The sequence below is a fragment of the Canis lupus genome, chromosome 11 (assembly GCF_011100685.1).
Source record: "Canis lupus familiaris isolate Mischka breed German Shepherd chromosome 11, alternate assembly UU_Cfam_GSD_1.0, whole genome shotgun sequence".
NCBI classification, from domain to species: Eukaryota; Metazoa; Chordata; class Mammalia; order Carnivora; family Canidae; genus Canis; species Canis lupus.
In genome coordinates, this window is record NC_049232.1 from 27,824,826 (window position 1) to 27,845,903 (window position 21,078).

Genomic DNA, 21,078 nt, shown 5'->3' on the forward strand with positions numbered 1-21,078 from the left:
TTTAGAGCCTTTAATAATTTCAGTATTTGCTTAGAGTCTTATAGCATCTAGATGGTGGATCTTCTTTTTTTTAATGATTAGATTTTCTAATGAAATGATGTTTTCCTCTTAGAATTCTTACATTTCAGAAATTTTTTGTTGGTTATTACGAGTCCAGCTTAGATCTGGGGATGTGCCACTGAAACTCAGGAGAGAGATTGGGAGCTCATAACATTGGAAAGTAGCCCCATGGGGATAAATAACATTGAAGGTGCTGAGGATGATGGCAGGAAATGGTGCTGAGGATGATGGCAGGAAATGGGGATGATGGCATTGAAACATGTGGTTGGATGTTGACAATGTTGAGGATAGAATATAGAGTGATGACAATGAAGACGTGGAAAGCCCTAAGTTGAGAGAGTGATAGATTATTGATTTTGAACTAATTTTAGAGAACAAGAGCCATATAGATTCTTTTACTGTATGAAAGGTATCACAAAAATTTAATAAGAGAGTGTGTCAGTTTATCCAGTACTGTTCTGTAGCCACACATCTTTTGTTTAAAGAAAATGAGAAAGCAGTCTTTGAAATATGTAAAATAGAGTGAAGAAATTCTTGACCGGTTTGAGTCTTCAGTTAGAAGTGTTTCAGTGGTCATCCAGGGCTTTTTTTCACATGACTGTTGATATTGTAGCAATCTTGCATTTATAGGCAAGTGATTTTAACTATTCTACTTTGTGGGCAAGCAGAATGTATAGTCAGGTTGACTTTGGTGCATTATAGCTCACAGAATTGCCACCTGTGGATTTGGCAGGTGTGCATGGTGTGGCTAAATTTTTCCACTGCCTCCTTTTGCCCTCTTTTCACTCTTATCTTGGCTGTTGCTTCACAGAGGCTTGTCTGAAAAAGTTACATAGCTTTGTTTAGGACTGTTTTGCCTAAACCTGTGTGCTACATCCCAGTTGTCTGCAGTTAGTTATTCAGTTTTCTGAATTACTGTAATTACTCATAAGCTTTGCATTTTCCCATTTTACTTTGTGTCTTTCTATTCATTTGCATTTTGGATTTCTCTATGTAATGGGAGGAAAACATGTATATAGCGAGTAGATTCCTGTAATGCCATTTGCACAGTCTCACTCTAGTTACCGGACATGTTTATAGAATACCCGACATAGTGTTGGGCAAATGTATGATTAGTTTTAAAAGTCTGAGCAGGGCAGACCCGGTGGCTCAGCGGTTTAGCACTGCCTTCAGCTCAGGGCGTGATCCTGGAGACTGGGGATCGAGTCCCACGTCAGGCTCCCTGGCTGGAGCCTGCTTCTCCCTCTGCCAGTGTCTCTGATTCATTCTCTCTCTCTCTCTCTGTCTGTCTCTCATGAATAAATAAATAAAATCTTAAAAAAAAAAAGTCTGAGCAGTGTCTCTGCCCCAAGCTCACAATCACTAACTTTCTGTTTATTATAGCCTATGTCCAAAACTCCTTCCTTCTTCATCACTTTTAAATTATGGCAATAAATGTGAACTCTTTAATGCCTGCTATCTTTTTGCAGAAGTGGCCAGAGATGTATTTTGTTTGATCCACATGATTTTAAAAGTCGGTTAATATCACAAAAATTTGGATTTGCCAGATCAGGTTTGGCAGCATTTCTAGCGCCTGAAATAGATAGGAGCTGAGTAATGGCTGTCCTTGTTAGACAGCACAGCATAGTAGATGTCCCCAGGTGGGTAGGGTCTCCCTTTTGGGAGCGTAGGGTCCCCAAATGGTCTCCCCTCCTTGGCTCACACTTGGCTGCTTCACTCACTAAGTTATCTGTTGGGGTCTTTGGACACCTGAATTTGTAAGCCCTGCTTTGTCACTCAGCTCTTCACTTCCTGCTGTGCTCTTTGGAACGTGCTGCTGCTGATTCTTTTGGAGGTGAGGTGGGTCCTGAACCCTGGGAAATAGCACTCAAACAGGCTTTGGTCCTGAAACCCCCTCCTATGTTTTTGAAAGAAAAATTTGGTTAGGAAATTTAAAAAAGTATTTTCATATGTATTTTGTAATCTTACCTTTACAGTTGTCCTCCGAGGTAGACAGGTTTGGATTTATGAACTCTTAGGACCCTAATTCTGCTGGCAAGGATATAATTTTTGAAAGTAGTTCCAGTTAGAGACTGGACCTTTACTGTGGCTGTTTCAAGGTGATCACAGTCTTGTCAGGGCCCAGTTGGCAGACTTGAACCTTGGTTATGGCTCTGCCACAGGTGACTGTTGAGAAGCCATCAGATCCTATGACTCTGGTAAGTGGTGGAGCCAGTATTTGATCAGAGAGCTTTGGATTCCTTTTTTTTTTTTTTTTTAAGATTTTATTTATTCATGAGAGACACACAGAGAGGCAGAGACATAGGCAGAGGGAGAAGCAGGCTCCCTGTGGGGAGCCCAGTGTAGGACTCGATCCTGGACCAGGGATCACACCCTGAACTGAAGGCAAATGCTTAACCACTGAGCCACCCAGGTGTCCCACTTTTGATTTCTATACAGCTTGCTGCTTTTCTGAAATTGTATCTTTCTTTGAGATAGAAATTCTTCATTCCATTTTGCTATTTGCTGGATGAGGGCAGAAAAAGAGGGTGTGTGTTAACCATGATTTTCATAAGTTTACTAATTTGTCTTTTGTCTTAGAACCACCTTTATGTAGTCTTTGATGGATGTGTCTTCATTTTTTAAAAAAATTCTTATTTTATATTTGAGAGAGAGAAAGAGCACCAGGTGGGGTATGTGAGGGAGGCAGAGGGAGAAGGAGAAGCAGACTCCTTGTTCTGTGTGGGCCCGATGTGGGACTCAATCCAGGACTTTGAGATCATGACCTGAGGTGAAGGCAGACACTTAACCAACTGAGCCACCTGGGCGCCCCTGTGGCTTCTTATGTATGTATGTATGCATGCACGCATGCCTGCCTGCCCATTCTCTGATCATCAGTATATTTGGTAGTTTTAAAAGTTTGATAATGTCTTCTGTCTTATCTTCCTAGTTTTAATCTCTTAGTCTCCATTTAGAAATACCTTTTGAGGAAGGTTTTAATTGCATTACATTTATACTATCCCTATGTGTTTTTAGGTAACAAAATCAAATTACATATGTGTATTATGACAATAGATATGACCATATTCCAGCCACCCTCACACACCTGGGTTCTGAAAGGCCATCACAGCTGTGGCTTATATTATTTTCTCTTTTACTACTGAGTTATTTGGGCTGAGGCTTTTAAGGAGTTTCCTATAATCCTTTTCTGAATGTGCTGTCCCACACAGCATGTTTTTATGGAATGTTAATGTATTCTATAAACAAGATTCTGTGGTTAAATAATTTCCCAAATACTATTTGGGGTTGAACAGAGTTAAACAGACATTCTTATAATAGGGCCTCTTTGATAGGAGTACCTATCAGCACTGAGATTCTCTAAGAGGAGGAGGAAAATGAGGCCAAAGTATGACCACAGCCTCTGGTAGGATTCCATTGAAAATATCTTGGGAAAAATTGGTTTACTGTGAGTTTTGCATTATTTCTCTGTGTTAGGGGATTGTTCATTATTTTTTTTTTTTTTAATTTATTTATGATAGACACACAGTGAGAGAGAGAGAGAGGCAGAGACACAGGCAGAGGGTGAAGCAGGCTCCACGCACCGGGAGCCCAACGTGGGGGTTCGATCCAGGGTCTCCAGGATCGCGCCCTGGGCCAAAGGCAGGCGCTAAACCGCTGCGCCACCCAGGGATCCCCGGGATTGTTCATTATTGATGAGGTTTCTAACATGACATGTTGTTACTGTGTCATCCTTCAGTCTTGGAGGGACTGAGTGCAGTCATACAGGGAGTCACACATGTGCACAGTCCTAGGAGGGGGTGCTTATTGTCCAGGTCTATTTCAAGGATGTAGGCTCAGAGTACCAGAGCCAGGAACTCAGTGTTGGTACTGCTTCTCTATGGAGATGTATAAATGCATCATGCGTGTTCTGTCCTTACTCCCTCTATGAAATCCAACGCCTGGTCTTCAAACAGCTCCTGACTCTGGTTATGGTAATGAAGGTTTAAGAATTCTTTCAAACTGCCATCTGATTCCTGATAGGTGGAAGATACAGAGTTTGAAAGGAAAAATCCTTCATAAATTCTCAATTATGCAAATATGCACAAATCATGGACCAATTTTGAATTATTTTAGAAAACCTGACAGATACTGGGTAAATAGGTCCAGAATACTGAATGGGTGATTGCAGTGAAGGGAGTGCCACCTGGCAGGAAACATGTGCCCAGGCGAAGTCAGGTGAATTACAAATACTGCTCAAGGACCTATTGGGCTGGTGTATAGACTTTCTGCTAAGACTCAATGGCTGTAAGCTTTGAATAGTTTGGTAAATTCTGACCTGTCTTTGTGGGGCTTGTTTGTAGATAGGGTCTTTGTGGAGACTGCTTTTACACTAAATGAATTTTGTTACCTCCCCCACAAGTAAAAGCAGGCTTGCATTTTAAGCTTTGCCGGTGTTTGTTTAGGATGGCTCTACCTGTGGGTGGGAAGAATGTGGGAACTTTATGTTTGCCTGTCCTAAATTTTAACTCCTTGGATCTTTGTTGAAAAGGCTGAGAAAAGACAATACATTTTAAGATGTTCAGAACTGGGAGCATAGAGTTTAGGCTCAGGAATCAGACTTAGGTTTATCTTTGCCACCTACTAGCTAGGTATATTAGTTTTTCCATTTGCTCTTTGGGTATAATGTTACCTATTTTACAGGATTGTTTTGAATAGGTTTAGTATGTATGTGTAATGGACTGGGGTAGAGTATGGTATAACACTTCATCCAAATGACAGACTAGATGTACTCCTTATCTAAATCTGTGAGGTCACCCTCACAGAATTTTCAGTGTTTTAGCAGAGCAGTTAGGTAGTTCATTCAATAGTATAGAAGTATAGAACACAAATAGGAGAAGGAATTTTGAAGCAGTAATATTTATTTTAGTCTATTATGTCAGTTATTCTTAATATTTTAATAACCTCTTTAGTTGAAATGATATGACTTTTTATTTTATTAAAAGTTTAAAATTAAGTTTCAGCATCATGGCAACCATGGCTCTGTCCAGAAGAAAGTACTGCAGATATGTTACCTGCCCATTAATGAATCAGTGTGAATTTCACAGGACTTTTTTTTTTCCCCCAGGACTTTATTATCACTTATCTCATTGTTTGGGGAGGCTTTTCAGTAATAGTTATTAGAGAATAGTGGAAATGTTTATTTCATGGGTTCTAAGAAATAGTAGGTGTTATTTTCCAAAGATTTTGTGTCCATTAGTCTATTCAGTAGTCTGAGCAACTCTGAAAGATGCAGGAAGATACTGTTGCTCTCATGTTTTCATGAAGAAAGACTGGAAGCTCAGAAAGCCTCAGTGATTTTTGCTCTGGTCCGTGGCAGACCTGAGGCTGTAATCTAGGTCTTCTCTCAGCACTCTTACTTCCCTACCTTCTTCCCTTTAGAGCAGCAGTCAAAGGATGTCAAGGGATTCATTCTCAGTTATTTCTGAAAGATAATGTCAGTCAGAAATAAAGATAAGAATTCTCCAAATGTAGGAATTTAGAGGAATAGTTTGTTCCTAAATTCTCAAGCTCATTCGGTTTAAAATGATTCCTATAATATGGTGCTCATTTATTACTTTAGACTCATTGCCTCAGTAATGACTTTCAAATAGGACTCTATTATTAGAGTGATTGGACGGAGATCTGATTGGACTAGAGTTAAGAGACTGCATTGCTATATATAGAGTGAGATAAAACATTTTATAGAATTTGATTTAATTTTTTATGAGGTTTCACAAGTTGGAACCTAGTATCTTCTATAAAAAAGGTACTACTTTGATCAATTTCCAAATAGCAAACTTGCCATTGTGGGGTTTAAGTTGTAGATAGAGTGGCTGCTTAGGGGAATTTGGGAATTAAGTTATTCCCCCTGAGACTTTTAATTATGTTACCTGAGGCAGAGCTTCACTAACTGCTGCATCAAAAATTTTCTTAACCCAAATCTTGAGGAAGTACAATTAGTACTGATGAGAGAATCATCTAGAGACCAAAATGAAAACAGAACAACCCTGGAAGTTTTTAGTGTATAAGGGAAATATTAGATGTGGTCGTCTGTGTGGTCATTGGTGTAGTCATTGGAAAAAGCCTTATCGGAATACAGGAACACATTTAATGCCCCTCTTTAATAGTACCGCAAGGAGATTGAAGTCGATTTAAAGACATTGCAGTTTCCTCATGATTACATAGGAATGGGCCTAATTCCTAATGTTTATGTTTCATTATGAAAAGGTATGTAGGAAAAATACTCAGTTTGTAAAACTCTTAAGCAGTTGTGAGTTATGATTGAATAATTAGTAAGTTCTAATAAAACCAGAATCTTTTCCTATCACCATAACTTTAGTATCAGTGACTCCCATCTTTTTCTGTCATCACCATTATTGCTATAAAACTACATTGTTAGGGCAGCCCTGGTGGCTTAGCGGTTTGGCGCCGTGATCAGCCCAGGGTGTGATCCTGGAGACCCGGTATCGAGTCCCATGTCATGCTCCCTGCATGGAGCCTGCTTCGCCCTTTGCCTGTGTCTCTGCCTCTCTCTCTCTGGGTCTCTCATGAATAGATGGAATCTTTAAAAAAAAAAAAAAGATAAATCCATGATCCCTTAAAAAAAAAAAAAACAAACTACATTGTTCCAGCAATTTTACTAAAGTTTGGATAAGTATTTTTTTTATCAGTTATTTTGTTTTTAAAATTTCCCAGCAACATAAGAATATTTAGTTGAAGGAATAGTAAAAGTATAATGACCTATGGTTTAAAAGAATGCTAAGAGTTTTTCCTATAATTAGAGGTAGAATTTTTAGGAAATGATATATCACATGCTAAAATTGAAATGGGGATGGATGCGGTGGGAGTGCATAAGATATATTTTGCCATTGGTATCTTGAAATGATCAGTCCAATGTTGAACATGACTTCTAAACTAATGTACAAATAAACTAAAAAGCAAAAAACTACCTCCCCCCTCAAATAAAAGGCGTGCTGAAGATGGAAAGCATATACTCCAAGTCCTACTCTTTCAATCAGTGATTTTTTGCTAATAGCACATGAGGGTGGGGCCTTAACCTGCACTTCCATTTGGAGTTGGTAAGGTTTTGGTATACTTTCATATTAATGTTCACAAAGAACCACATAATGCCAATAGTAATCTTGGATAATTACTGATATATCTATCTATCTATCTATCTATCTATCTATCTATCTATCTATATCTATCACCTGAGTAATGATTATTTTTCATTTCTCAGTGAATTAAAATATACAGTGATAGTTTTGGCACATGATAGTTTGATTAGTAAATGTTATTGTTATTAGTTTATTAATGTTTGATTTATTTCCTCTCTCTCTCTTGGTTCCAGGATGTGGATGAATGGAACATAGCTCGCCTAAATACAGTCTTGGATGTGGTTGAGGAAGAGTGCGGTATTTCTATAGAGGGTGTAAATACCCCTTATCTCTATTTTGGCATGTGGAAAACCACATTCGCATGGCACACCGAGGATATGGACCTCTACAGCATTAATTATCTCCACTTTGGAGAGCCCAAGTCTTGGCAAGTTACATATTTAATATTCATTTGCTTAGGAGTTCTAAATTTGGGCAATATGAACCTATTGAGGATTTTCTTCCCTTTATCTGGTGAATTCATATTTATATGAAATTTATATGAAAGTTTTTAATATAATTTATATGAAATTTATATGAAAGTTTTTCAGTGTAATAATTGATTATCTTCCATTCTGCCCATGGTTTTGCTCAAAACCATAAAGCTAGTAGTTGACTGGTATGTCTAAAGTGGCTTGCTGACCATTTTAAAGTGGCCATGGATTGATAGATATTGTAGTCCTAAAGAATTTGTTAGTCATTTTTACTTCTTTGAGCATTTGTTTGGAAGGTATGCTGGAAATAGTTAAGAGTGAAAGTTGACCTCATGTATGTAGAGTATTAGGTAATAGTAATGATCTGTGGTCCAGCCTCTTTTAAATAAATGATGAGTGTAGGAGAGAAGGGATGAATCAGGAGGCCTGTTACTGCTCTTTGGGTGATGGGCATGGCGAAAAGAATGTTGTTGTTAACACCTGTTCTTAACTTGTAACTTCCTGTGTTTCTGAGCCTCTTTCCTCATCTTTCTGAGCCATGACTTAAAGATGCACCGCTTTGTATAATACATCATGTAGTAAGTACATTATTATGTACTTGTTAGTACATTTAACATACATAATTGTTAGTCAGTTATCCTGGTATCCTTTGTAGTTAGCCAGTTTCATGTTTTAAACTTGTTTTTGGTGGGTTTTAGTCTTAGGGAAATTTAAGTATCAATTAATTCTATTTTCTGTAATGCACGTATGTGCAGGGAAACACAGACAGAAGCTTATGCAAAGCATCACCTTGACCAGAAAGATGATGTTTCAGTTGGATGTGAACATGATAGGATGCTCTTCAGGTGCTTGTGTCAGCCCAGTAGCTTTCTTGCCTCCAAGTTAAAAATAGTAGCTCTTTTTCCAAGTTCTCCTGCTGATTAGGTGTTGAGGTACAGCAATTTGGGGATAATCTCCATCTCCATTTTGCCATTACTTGCTCTTGGGATTTTATCATGTGGTGAGATGTGAAGTTGTAAATTTTCTCCAAAATTTCAAATTTGGCAAAGTTCCTAATCAAAAATGACTCTTACACTGTTGGTGGGAATGTGAACTGGTGCAGCCACTCTGGAAAACTATGTGGAAGTTCCTCAAAGAGTTAAAAATAGATCTGCCCTACGACCCAGCAATTGCACTGCTGGGGATTTACCCCAAAGATACAGATGCAATGAAATGCCGGGACACCTGCACCCTGATGTTTCTAGCAGCAATGTCCACAATAGCCAAACTGTGGAAGGAGCCTCGGTGTCCATCGAAAGATGAATGGATAAAGAAGATGTGGTTTATGTATACAATGGAATATTACTCAGCCATTAGAAACGACAAATACCCACGATTTGCTTTGACGTGGATGGAACTGGAGGGTATTATGCTGAGTGAAATAAGTCAATCGGAGAAAGACAAACATAATATGGTCTCATTCATTTGGGGAATATAAAAAATAGTGAAAGGGAATAAAGGGAAAAGGAGAAAAAATTAGTGGGAAATGTCAGAGAGGGAGACAGAACATGAGAGACTCCTAATTCTGGGAAACGAACTAGGGGTGGTGGAAGAGGTGGTGGGCGGGGGGAGGGGGTGACTGGATGACGGGCACTGAGGGGGGGCACTTGATGGGATGAGCACTGGGTGTTATTCTATATGTTGGCAAATTGAACATCAATAAAAAATAAATTTATAAAAAATGATATTTAGTTGGAAGGCAAGTTTTAGGTGGAAGAGCAAAGTTCTTAGGACCTACAAGAAAAATCCAGGCAGTTCTCATTTCTTTTTTTTTTTTTATTTTTTAAAGATTTTATTTATTTATTCATGAGAGGCACACACAGAGAGGGGCGAGACATAGGCAGAGGGAGAAGCAGGCTCCTCACAGGGAGCCAGATGTGGGACCCGATCCTCGGATACTGGGATCATGCCCTGAGCCGAAGGCAGATGCTCAACCACTGAGCTACCCAGGCATCCCCAGGCAGTTCTCATTTCATATGGAGTTGTGTGATCTAAAAAAAATTAGGGGGAAGCTGTTTAACTTATTTTAAAGGCATTTTACTTGCACATTCTATTTGATAAATTCTTAACATTCTGCTCTCTTAATGGAATAAATAAAAATTACGCATTTTTAGTAGGTGGTTTAGGACCCAGAGAGGCTTTTGTGACAGAATGGTATGGCGGGACTATTCATTACATAGGTGTTTACTGGGGGCCAGTTTTGAGCACACACTTTAGGCCCCGTGGGTCTCTGTCATGTTTCTACAACACCACTGTAACATCTGTTGGAATGTCATCCTTTAGTAGTTTTGGGACTTAACTTTGAGAGACTTAGAGAAATATTTTAAGCCATCCATAGACACTTGGGCAGTTTCTCAGCTGCGTAATTACCTACCTGCTCTTTTGACATTCAGTTTCAGTGTGAACAAAATTAAATGAATTGGGTAAATTCAACATGTTGGTAAAATCTAGTATATAGGCAACTATATACTATATTTTCCTTAAAAAATCTGAAAAGTTAGTAGCAGAACTTTCCTGGAGGTGTTTTAGAAGTCAGCTAATGAGAATGCCTGGGACAATAATTTGAGATTATAGTATTAGAGAGGTTAATTTTATTTTTTTCCCTTTACCCCCCACTATTAGAGGAGTTTATATGGTGTCTCTACTTTCTTATCAAGAAAGATGATCCTCCCCACTCCCCCCCAACAGAATTCTGTTATCTCCTAAAGATCACTTAAGGTACAGCATTCTAGTCAGGGAAAAGACTGATTCTTGAGTCTTGTGGCTTTGTGAAAGAGTACCACTATTCATGAATGAGAATAATTATGCCCATTTTCAAAGAATTTCTTTCTGCTAGCATCTATATTTTCTGTAGTTAATTACTCTATTAGTTATTATAGACATATAGACTTAATTATATGCATTAATGGTAGATTTATAATATCACTATTATCTTTAACCTTGACCATTATTTATAATGATAAAATAATAAAACCCAGCAGTGAGTTATGACCACTAATCTACATTCCACCTTCTAAGATAACTACTGTAGGATAAAAATGATATAAATGACTCTAAGTATATTTCCCAGTAGATTTATGAAAGATTATATTAGTTCAGCATAAATAATTTGGAGATAAATTCTATTATCATTAAAATTCATTTTAGTACTCATCATAATATATTTTAAGTGAGCTTTGAAAGGTGGTAGAGGCAATACAAATTCATGTAAATACTGGGAGGTAGGCAGTGTCTGGTAGCATAGCTTAGATTCAAGGGACCAGCAATCTGGGCTCTACTCCTTATTCTGCTACTAGCGTTTGTGGCTTTGGACAAATAACTGTACTTCTTTGTTTTTAAAGATTTTATTTATTTATTTTAGAGGAGGGGTTGGGGAGAGGGAGATTATCCCTAGCCAACTCCATTCCAGGACCCTGAGATCATAACCTGAGCTGAAACCAAGAGTCAGATGCTCAGTGGACTGAGCCATCCAGATGCCCCAGTAACTATACTTTTTTGGACTCTGGTTTCCTCACCCACAAATGACAAAGTTAATCGGGATGATCTCTAATGTTCTAATTCTGTGATTTGTAATCAGAACCACAGGAATATTTTTACTTACTCTGTCTACAAAATGGGAAGATGAGGAGGCAATATAAGATTTTCTATGTGCATGCACATATATATATGCACTGGTTTCCTTTTATGCTGTCTTCTCCTTGTTGAGTTGTATGTGGGATAGTTGCCTTTACATTTCTCCAGGGGTGTCCTCGCCTGTGCTTGACATCTCTGACCCTAGCAATGTGTCTTTTCCTTTTAGTCTTATAGGTCGGTGTTGAACTTCAACTTCTTCAATTCTACCCTCAGGTATCAAGTTTTGGATATCATTTAAAAACTGACTAAGTCTATGGTGCTCTCTGCTGTTCTCTGCTAGTGTATTCCTTATTTTTTGCCCAAGGCTTTCTGAACCATATGCTGCCCATATTTTTGCACCTTTCAGGTGCTTCTGACTACCTCCTCACCCTTTCCTGTGTCTGTCTTGAAGTTAGGGTTTCTGTCTGCATTTGAATTATCAGCACTTAACATAGGTCCTGGTTATAGGACTGAGGCTTTTTAAATAATTCTTGTTGAATCAGGAGAGTTTGGTTTGGAACAGTCTGTTTAAGGGCAGACAAGGAAATATATAGAGCACTTTATAAAGATTTTTATCTGTGGTGTAGCTATTAAGAACATTCATTTTCTTTCTGAGAACATTCATTTTTTTCTTTCAATCTCTTTCTGAAATTTCTGAGTAGCTACAGATACACATCTCCACGTAGAAGCCCTGAGACATATTTTTTCTGGGCACTGAGTGTGGCAGATTTTGCTAACTAAGTGTTCATGAACACAGAGTTGTACTGAAGAGATTTTAGAAGAGGTTATGATTTATTTAAACATTTCTGGCATAAAGGTTTAGGGGAGAAAGAATGCTTTAAATAAGCAGATAGAAAACTGCCTTAGTAGTCAGTGGTAAAATGTTTATTTTCTTGGAATGAACATTGACTTTGAAGCTAGAAGACCTGTTTTAAAATCTGTCACCAGCTGAATGACTTAGGCCAAATCACTATACTTCTTTCATCATGATTTTAACTGCCAAATGGAGGTGTGATTTATTCTCTGTCTCCTTATGGGATTGCTAAGAGGGTCCAGGGATATACTTTGTGTAAAAGTGCTTTGTTTGTAAACTGTAAAGTACTAGAGGAATATTTCCAGTTACTATTATTTTAACAATCTCATGAAAATAAATCATTTTTCAAGCAATGACTTGAAGCCTGAACTTGGCATGATACATCTGCATATAATAGACTAGGGGTTTCAAGGATACATAAAATATAATTCTCCCTTTCAGGTGTTATATGTGTTAGTGGTTAACTGCTGCGAGACACAGAATTTAGATGGTACCTTGAATCCTTCTTCCTGAAACTGTGTCCGAACACAGTGATTTATTCGCTAGGGAATGATAAAGGTGAGATTTGAGAGGACATGTCTTAAGCTATGAAAAGTTCTAAAATCAGGAAAGAAGTTTCTCCTGGATGTTTTTAGAAAAATTAAGAATGGGTTATAGTATTTTGGACTTGGTTTAAATTTATTTAGCTGTGAGATTTTGTAGAAGTATACTAAGAAATGTCAGATTATTCAGGATAGGTAGTTAAACTTAGTTTGATGCTTTTTTCATTAGGTATGCAGTGTTGTGTGGTATTTAAGGGCATGAGTTTTTTATACCTGACTCTTGTGTTTTGAGTTCCGGCAATATTTTTGCTGAGCATGTGACCTGGGTAATTATTATAAACTCCATGCCTCAATTTCCTCTCCTAAAACACTCTGATAGTTCTAAGGTACTTGTGTGGATCAGATAAAATACAATATACAAGCATGTACCACAGCTTCTGATGCATCATAAGTGCTCAATCAATAACATTGATTGATATACATACAATTCAGTTAATAAATATATATTGCATGTCTTACACTTAAGACCTCATAGATCTTGTATTTATAAGGATTCTTGGCTCCAAATAAAATAAACCCAGTTGAAGTAAAAGGATATTTGCTAGTGTGTATGGTTGGGATAAGCTAGAAGCATGGCTCGATCCAGAGATCAGATTCTCCTATTGGGTGTTTATCTTAGTCTTTCTGTGCATGTTTCCCTCTCTATGTCATAGTTCACCAATTACTTTGCCTAGCTTATCTTTTCTCCCCCATATTTCTTCCCTCCTTTTCAGTTTTAATTTTACTGTTTAGAAAGCATTTTGTAGAAAATACGTATTACTTAATATTTGTTTTGCCAAAATTATTCTTTGACTTGAGCATATAGGAAGATGGTGTGTGTGTGTGTGTGTGTGTGTGAGTGAGTGACTGCATATCTACAGATTGGCTTATAAATTGATTTATCTCTTCTAAGATCTCAAATGTCTTCATTCTTTTTTTTTTTAATTTATTTTTTATTGGTGTTCAATTTACTAACATACAGAATAACCCCCAGTGCCCGTCACCCATTCACTCCCACCCCCCGCCCTCCTCCCCTTCTACCACCCCTAGTTCGTTTCCCAGAGTTAGCAGTCTTTACGTTCTGTCTCCCTTTCTGATATTTCCCACACATTTCTTCCCCCTTCCCTTATATTCCCTTTCACTATTATTTATATTCCCCAAATGAATGAGAACATATAATGTTTGTCCTTCTCCGACTGGCTTATTTCACTCAGCATAATACCCTCCAGTTCCATCCACGTTGAAGCAAATGGTGGGTATTTGTCATTTCTAATAGCTGAGTAATATTCCATTGTATACATAAACCACAGCTTCTTTATCCATTCATCTTTCGTTGGACACCGAGGCTCCTTCCACAGTTTGGCTATCGTGGCCATTGCTGCTATAAACATCGGGGTGCAGGTGTCCCGGCGTTTCATTGCATTTGTATCTTTGGGGTAAATCCCCAACAGTGCAATTGCTGGGTCGTAGGGCAGGTCTATTTTTAACTGTTTGAGGAAACTCCACACAGTTTTCCAGAGTGGCTGCACCAGTTCACATTCCCACCAACAGTGTATGAGGGTTCCCTTTTCTCCGCATCCTCTCCAACATTTGTTGTTTCCTGCCTTATTAATTTTAAATGTCTTCATTCTTTGTAAGCTTGCATTTTAAGGAGTAGGGCTTGACTAGGGTGGTGAAGTATGTTTTGTTTGTTTTTGGTGACAACATTCTATTTAGTGAAGTCTCTTTTTTTAAGATTTATTTATTTTAGAGAGAGAGAACTCAAACACGCGATGGGGGAAAGGGGCAAAGGTAGAGGGAGAGAATCTCAAGGAGACTTCAACACAGAGCTCAGTCCCAGGACCCCAAGATCATCTCTTGAGCTGAAATCGAGTCAGATGCTTAAATAACTGAGCCACCCAGGTGCCCCTTAGAGAAGTCCTTTTACATGTGCTAGGCACTATGCTAATCACTTTAAGAAAACAGAAGTTTTCAGACTTTCTGAAAATTTCTTTAGAAGGTCAATATATAAAACTGAAAATGAAGGAAGAGCTGACCTGGCTGAAATGTGTTTGATGGGACACTCTCCCTCCGGAACCCCTTTCCTTAAGCACTTTTATCGAGAAATACTGGGTCCCAGATGGAGGATGGGGGGAGGCATAGAAAACAGTTTGAAAATCATTCATTTGATCCTCTAGTATTAGAAAAATCATTTTACTGCTTACTGTGTTATCTCGAGTATTTTAGAGAGGTTAGTATTAAGGAGTAAATACTTCTTTTATGTTGCCTATAGTTGACATCAACTAATAATTCATAGTATCTTTTTCTTTTCAGGGAAAAAAAAACCCACCAGTATTGTGTAAGACACACTTAGAAATATTTCAGTGGATTAAGTAACACAAAATATATTCTTTCTTGAAAATCAAGTTTTGTGCAGTTATTGTTTTTACTAAGTTCTAAAATGATTTAAGACAAAAAGTTGCTTGATTTTTATTAAGATATTAAGATATTAATTTACATGTGTGTGGATACTGAACTGTATTTTGAATCCCAGATGAAAAAGAGTTGCTTACATTTTTTTTTCTAAGATTTTATTTATTTGACACAGGGAGAAAGAGTGCAGTCATAAGCAGAGGGAGCAGCAGGCAGAGGGAGAGGGAGAAGCAGGCTCACTACAGAGCAGGGAGCCTGAGCGGGGCTCATGTGGGGCTCAATCCTAGGAACTCAGGATCATGACCTGAGCCAAAGACAGATGCTTAACTGACTGGCTACCCAGGTGCCCAAGTTGCTTACATTTTTTTTTTTTTAAAGATTTTATTTATTTATTCATGAGAATACACAGAGAGGAGAGAGAGAGAGAAGCAGAGACACAGACAGAGGGAGAAGCAGGCTCCATGCAGGGAGCCCGACATGGGACTCAATCCCTGGTCTCCAGGATCACTCCCCAGGCTGAAGGCAGCGCTAAACCACTGAGCCACCCGGGCTGCCCAGTTGCTTACATTTTTTTTTTTTTTTAGTTGCTTACATTTTTAATGCTCAGCTATTCACTGAAACTTCTTTGTTAGGAATTTTTTTTTTTTTTTCCTGCAGTTTCCCGACTTACAACTGTCTGTAGATGTGGCTGGTATTTTTCATTTAGATGTGGCTGGTATTTTTCATTTAATTATTCTGTTAAGAAACAGGCTCTAACATAGAATAAGGGTGGGGCTAAGCTCTTCCTTTGCTCAGGGGCTTTTTTAAAGTCTTGTAGGGCCTCAGTTCAAATACTTTGTTCTTTAGGCCATGCTTTTAGATGCCTGGCTTTAAGTGCCACCTCCTTACAGACATATTCATTGTAACTCAGGTTGCTCAGGAAGCCTACTTTGAAACTCAGATTTGTGTGCCAAATTGGACAATACCTGTGAGGGTGATAGAAGGCAGGACTGAGCGTCAAGGGAAGTTAAGTTGCAGTAGAGCCATGGGCAGATCACACAGGCAGGCACTGGAGCTGGCAAGTCCCTTCAGAATTGCTCCAGGATAAGGCAAGAGGATCAGGCTTTTACATTCATGTATGGATCATTCCTTGGATATGGACCACTACTGCCTCCTGTTCCAGGGACCATGATGTTTAGGGAGGGAACATGATTTTGGGTAAGTGTGAGGGGGTGAGGAGCCTTCCTTTGGAGAATGCAGTGAGGGCCTTATCTGGAAGGGGTAGCCTGGCACTTCTGTTTCTCACATACTTTTTTTTTTTTTTAAAGGTTTTATTTATTTATTAGAGACAGAGAGAGAGGGAGAGGGAGAGAGAGAGGCAGAGGGAGAAGCAGGCTCCACGCAGGGAGCCTGATGTGGGACTCCATCCCAAGTCTCCAGGATCACACCCTGGGCTGAAGGCGGCGCTAAACCGCTGAGCCACCAGGGCTGCCCCATACTTTTGTTTTTAAGAACTGCAAATGAAGTAAGCGATCTTCTATTTTCTGCAATTAACTAATAAGACTTTATAATTTAAAATATGAACGCTTAAACTTTAATAAATGCACAATATTAAAACTTGTTAGCTTCATCAGTAATGTGAAAATGTAACATAATCACACATATAAAATCCACAGTTGTGCAGCCTTCTTTTTGACACAACTAGGAATATGCCATGACTAAAAAGCATATTGTAAAGTAACCACTTTGGAAATATTGAGTTTTGTGAAATATAAATAGGTACTTTACTTTTTGATTCATGAAGTTCTTTGTAAGAAGAATCAAAGGAAAACTTAGTAGTGGCTTAATGGCTTTGTTTTTTATATCTATATTTTATTTAAAATGCTTTTGTCTTAAAATAAAATGCTTTTGTCTTAAAATGCTTTTGGTTGGTGCACATTGTAATTTTAGTTTGAGATCTCAGTGATTTTTTTTGTTTCCAGTTGTGAGCTTTAAAAATGGATAGTGGTAGGAAGGGTAGCTGGGAGAATTACTCTGTGTGAATATTGGAATTTGTTTTGTTAGCAGCCGGCAGAAGACTTTTTCTTCCAAAATTTGGATTACCCTCCAATAATTGCAGTAGTCATTGTATATGTCCTTGGAGAGAGAGGGGTTTATTAGGCCCCTTACTTCCTTCTGGTTGGCATCTTTGTGGTGATTGGTCCGGAAACAGGAATGGAATATGGGCCTGGAAAGCATATTTTAGGCTTTGGAGTCACATTGGTCTGGCCTTGGATGTCACCTCTGTTACCCTTCTTGTTACCCTTCTTACTCAAGTAGATTAATCCTTCTAAGCCTTGTTTTCCTCATCAGTAAAGTGGAGGTGGTAGCAGTAGAACTTGGATTACAGGATCTTAGCACCAGGTCTGGTGTTATAAATGCTCGATAAATGGTGGCTGTGATGAACTGTTACAGTATTTATTGGTCAGTTAATCTTTTCACTGAGTTTTCCAGCCCTTAGTAACTGTAGAGAACAAGTCAGGTAAAAGTGGGGAGGATCAATTTAGACTAGTTGTCTGTCAGAAAACTGTCCTTGGGGATGTGAGCTTTATTCTTTTTGAGAGATGACTGTAAGAGAAACAGCAAGAAGAAATGTAAACGAAAGAGGAGGAAAGGGTTATATCACATACAGCCTTAGTTAAGGGAAGGGAGTAAAGAGCAGCCCTTTGTTTTAGGACTGATTTGCCTGAGCATGGCACGGACCTGGAAGAGGTTTTGCCCTCTGTGCTCTGGGCTTGATAAGACTGCTGTGGATGTTACAGGAGGTGCCAGTAGCATGTTAGTGAGACTGATGGAGGGACTCGGGCGGCTATCTATGTCAGACAGCACAGTGACAGAGGTATGGGTGGAGCAGGTGGGGGAGCCTGAGAACATTTCTTTCTAAGCACATTAGTGACATCCCCAGGGTCCCCCTCCCTTCCCCCCACCAAGTTAGGGAGACTTACAGGGAGTGATCTGAAAAGTAGGAGTTTCTCTTTGAGAAGTGCTGGAAAATGAGCTTCTAATGGACTTACGGACTGAGCATATCTTGAAAAGAAATAGAGTGACCACTTCATAAGGAAAACCTGAATCAGACAAATGGACCTATTACATTTTGAAAAATACAGCCTTGCCTACTGACAGTTTGAAAGGTCAGCCTGATATTGTTCATCCAAGATAGTGTTTTATTACACCCATCAGGATAACATCACTTTAGGTGTCTTCTTTGAGTAAACCACCCAAAGATGTGCTTAGAGGGATTATGATATTTTCCTTGGCCTTCAAATTAGATTTTTAATTCATAAAATTAGTTTTAAATAAAACATCATCCTGTAAATATCTAATTAGTGTGTTTGTAGTTCATTAGTGATTCATACTTTCTTAATATTAGCAGAATTGTTGGCAGTATTAATTATTTTTGAAACAAAAACACTGTCTTAAAGGTTAAATGAACAATTAATAATTTCAACACACCAGTAAGTACTTGAGGGTATACAATGGTAGACATCTTATTTGGTGGGTTTCAAAGAATACAAAGAAGGGCAAGACACATTCATATCCTCAAAGAATTAAGTATTAGCTGCATAACCAAACAATTGTACATAGTAGAGTGCCTGGCTATGAACTGGGTACTCACTATACAAGGTACATTAAAAAGGATAACTCTTGAAAATTTCTGGGTCATGGTAGGCATTCTCTCCCTCATAGAACTCAATGGGTATCCAGTCAAAAGTGATTTATGCACACTGAACGGCAGCTGGCTTTGTAAAGTAGTAGATGATAAATATTACATGAAAAATATAACAGAAGGATGCTGGGATAAAGAAAAGGATGAGATTGCCGAGATTTATAATGGTCAGTGAAAACTAAAACTTCAAGGAGGTGGAATCTGGGCTTGGAAGGCTGGGATTTGAAGTGGAATGGAAGGGACTGTTTGAAGCAAGGAGTGAGGTCAAAACCCATGTGAGTGATAGAATAATTCATAGTCCAACCTACTGAGAACAGACTATTTGATATTTAAGGCTAGAGCTAAATTGTGTGTGTGTGTGTGTGTGTGTGTGTGTGTGTGTGTTGAGGGTGTCCTTGAAAGATAGGCAATAAGTAATAAAAGTTTGGAATACTCTGGCTGCCCAGAGAGGTGCCAGCAGAGAGTTCAGTTATAGTGGGCTGGTTGGGGGCAAATCAAGGTTGAAATTGACGCGATGCTACAGGATGTATTTGAGGTTTTGTGTATAGAGTGGATAGAATTTGTGACTGGCAGTGGAGACAGAGAGATTGAGAAATAAGGGAGAGTTGGTTGACAGTTCTAGTTTGGAAGGCTAAGGGAAAATGGAGTTAGGAACTGAAATAGGAATGTTGGGAGACAGAACCATTTTAAAGAGGGAGTCATGAATTTGATCTTGTGTTTTTGAGACTTCTAAACTGGGCCCTGGAACTAGAACTCCTCTCACTGAGGTCATTCATTGTAGTAAACCCCTCTGCATCTGGGCCCTCCAACTTGCCTCTATTTAGTTACAAGTTTCTATTGTTACATAGATTTTAAAGAGGGAAGGAGAGTGACACTATCTGATTGGGCTACGTGGACTAGAGAGGGCAAGGCCAGAGGCAAGGTAATTAAGATACAGCAGTACTATGTCTGGTAGAGCATGGTGGCCTGGATCAAGGTGGTGGTAGTGGGGATAGAGAAATAAAGGCATGAGATTCATGGGTCTCTCTTGAACAGTTACAAGGCAGAACACATAAAGCTTGGGGATTGGTTGAATAAGGGGAGTACAACCACAGACAACTCCCACATTTTGGACAGTTGGTTGGATGGGGAACTGGAGGAGAAGCAGGCCTGCCAAGAAGATGTTGGAAGATTAAGCTTTGGACAAATTGTGTTAGAGGGCTGCCAAATGGATTTGTTGAATAGCTGGTTCATTGTAGAGTTTCAGAGCTCACGAGAGATGCTTAAAATGGAGTTGTGGTTCAGCACTGCACAAGGAAGATTTTAAAGCCTTGAGTGAAGGTGGTTCCCTCAGGGAGAAATGTGGAAGCACTAAAACATGGAGTTGTAGAAAATGTCACTCTGAGGTTCGGCAAGAGCACAAGGTAGAAAATCCTTGGAAATTAGTTGGATTCATGAAAGCCAAAAGGAAGTGAGTGTTTCAAGGATCTGGTCAAAAATTTCAGAGAGGACCAAGCAGGTAAGGACTGGAAAATGTGGCAACTTTTGTCCAAGCACTTATATCACGAATGATAAAAATAGGATTCAGGTTGCAATGGATTCCCGGGTGAATGGAAATGAAAAATGTGGGAGTATTTTTCTTTTGCCCATATCCTTCCTTTCCTCCACACCTGCTATTCTGGAGGATCAGGAACATGATTCATCACTTGAGAGTGGCAAAAAGTCAGGAAACACTGAGCATCCGCTTAACTGGTGCTTTGTTTTAGGGAAAGGACACTGGCCCTTGCCACTAAGGAGCTTGAGAGGAGACCGCAAAAAGTTAAAAAAAAAGTTAAAAAAAAAGAATAAATTCTGAGTGTCATGGTGGAGGTAATACAGCAAAAGAGAAAGGGGGAAGATCTCCCTGGGGTTACTCAGGCTGAGCTTGGAAAAAGGAATGTGTATTTTCATTGACAAAGTTGAGGGCCTGTAAAATCAAGAAGTAGGGAATGGAAAATAGTGGAGATGTGAAAAAGCAAGGGCACTGGAAAGAACTTCAAATGATTTGTTAAAGCCAAAGAGCAGGTTTGATTGGAACATCAGAAAAGTTGTCAAGATTGTGGCAGGCCTATGTGTCCTTTAGAGCAGTTTGTCTTCTGTCCTTCAAGTTGCAGTCAGCTCTCAGAGGTCCAGGGCTTTGTCACGATCAGCTGTAGTTTGCAGAGATGACTATAGCACACTGTGGAGGGTAGTTTGGAAGAGTATGGGGAACAAACATGTAGTGGTCATTTACACCTTAGTGGTTTTT

General features: G+C 38.9%; 1 protein-coding gene across 12 annotated transcripts in view; it reads left to right on the plus strand.

The window, feature by feature from the left end:
- The window catches only part of KDM4C (lysine demethylase 4C), a 410,759-nt gene that overhangs the window by 61,382 nt on the left and 328,299 nt on the right, over window positions 1–21,078 (plus strand). For all 12 annotated transcript variants that reach the window (XR_005366745.1, XM_038552336.1, XM_038552337.1 and 9 more), the window contains one exon: window positions 7,430–7,623. Coding sequence is in view for 11 of the 12 variants with exons in the window: in XM_038552336.1 (XP_038408264.1) it covers window positions 7,430–7,623 (194 nt within the window). In the remaining variant the exon portion in view is untranslated. The remainder of the gene's footprint in view (window positions 1–7,429; window positions 7,624–21,078) is intronic.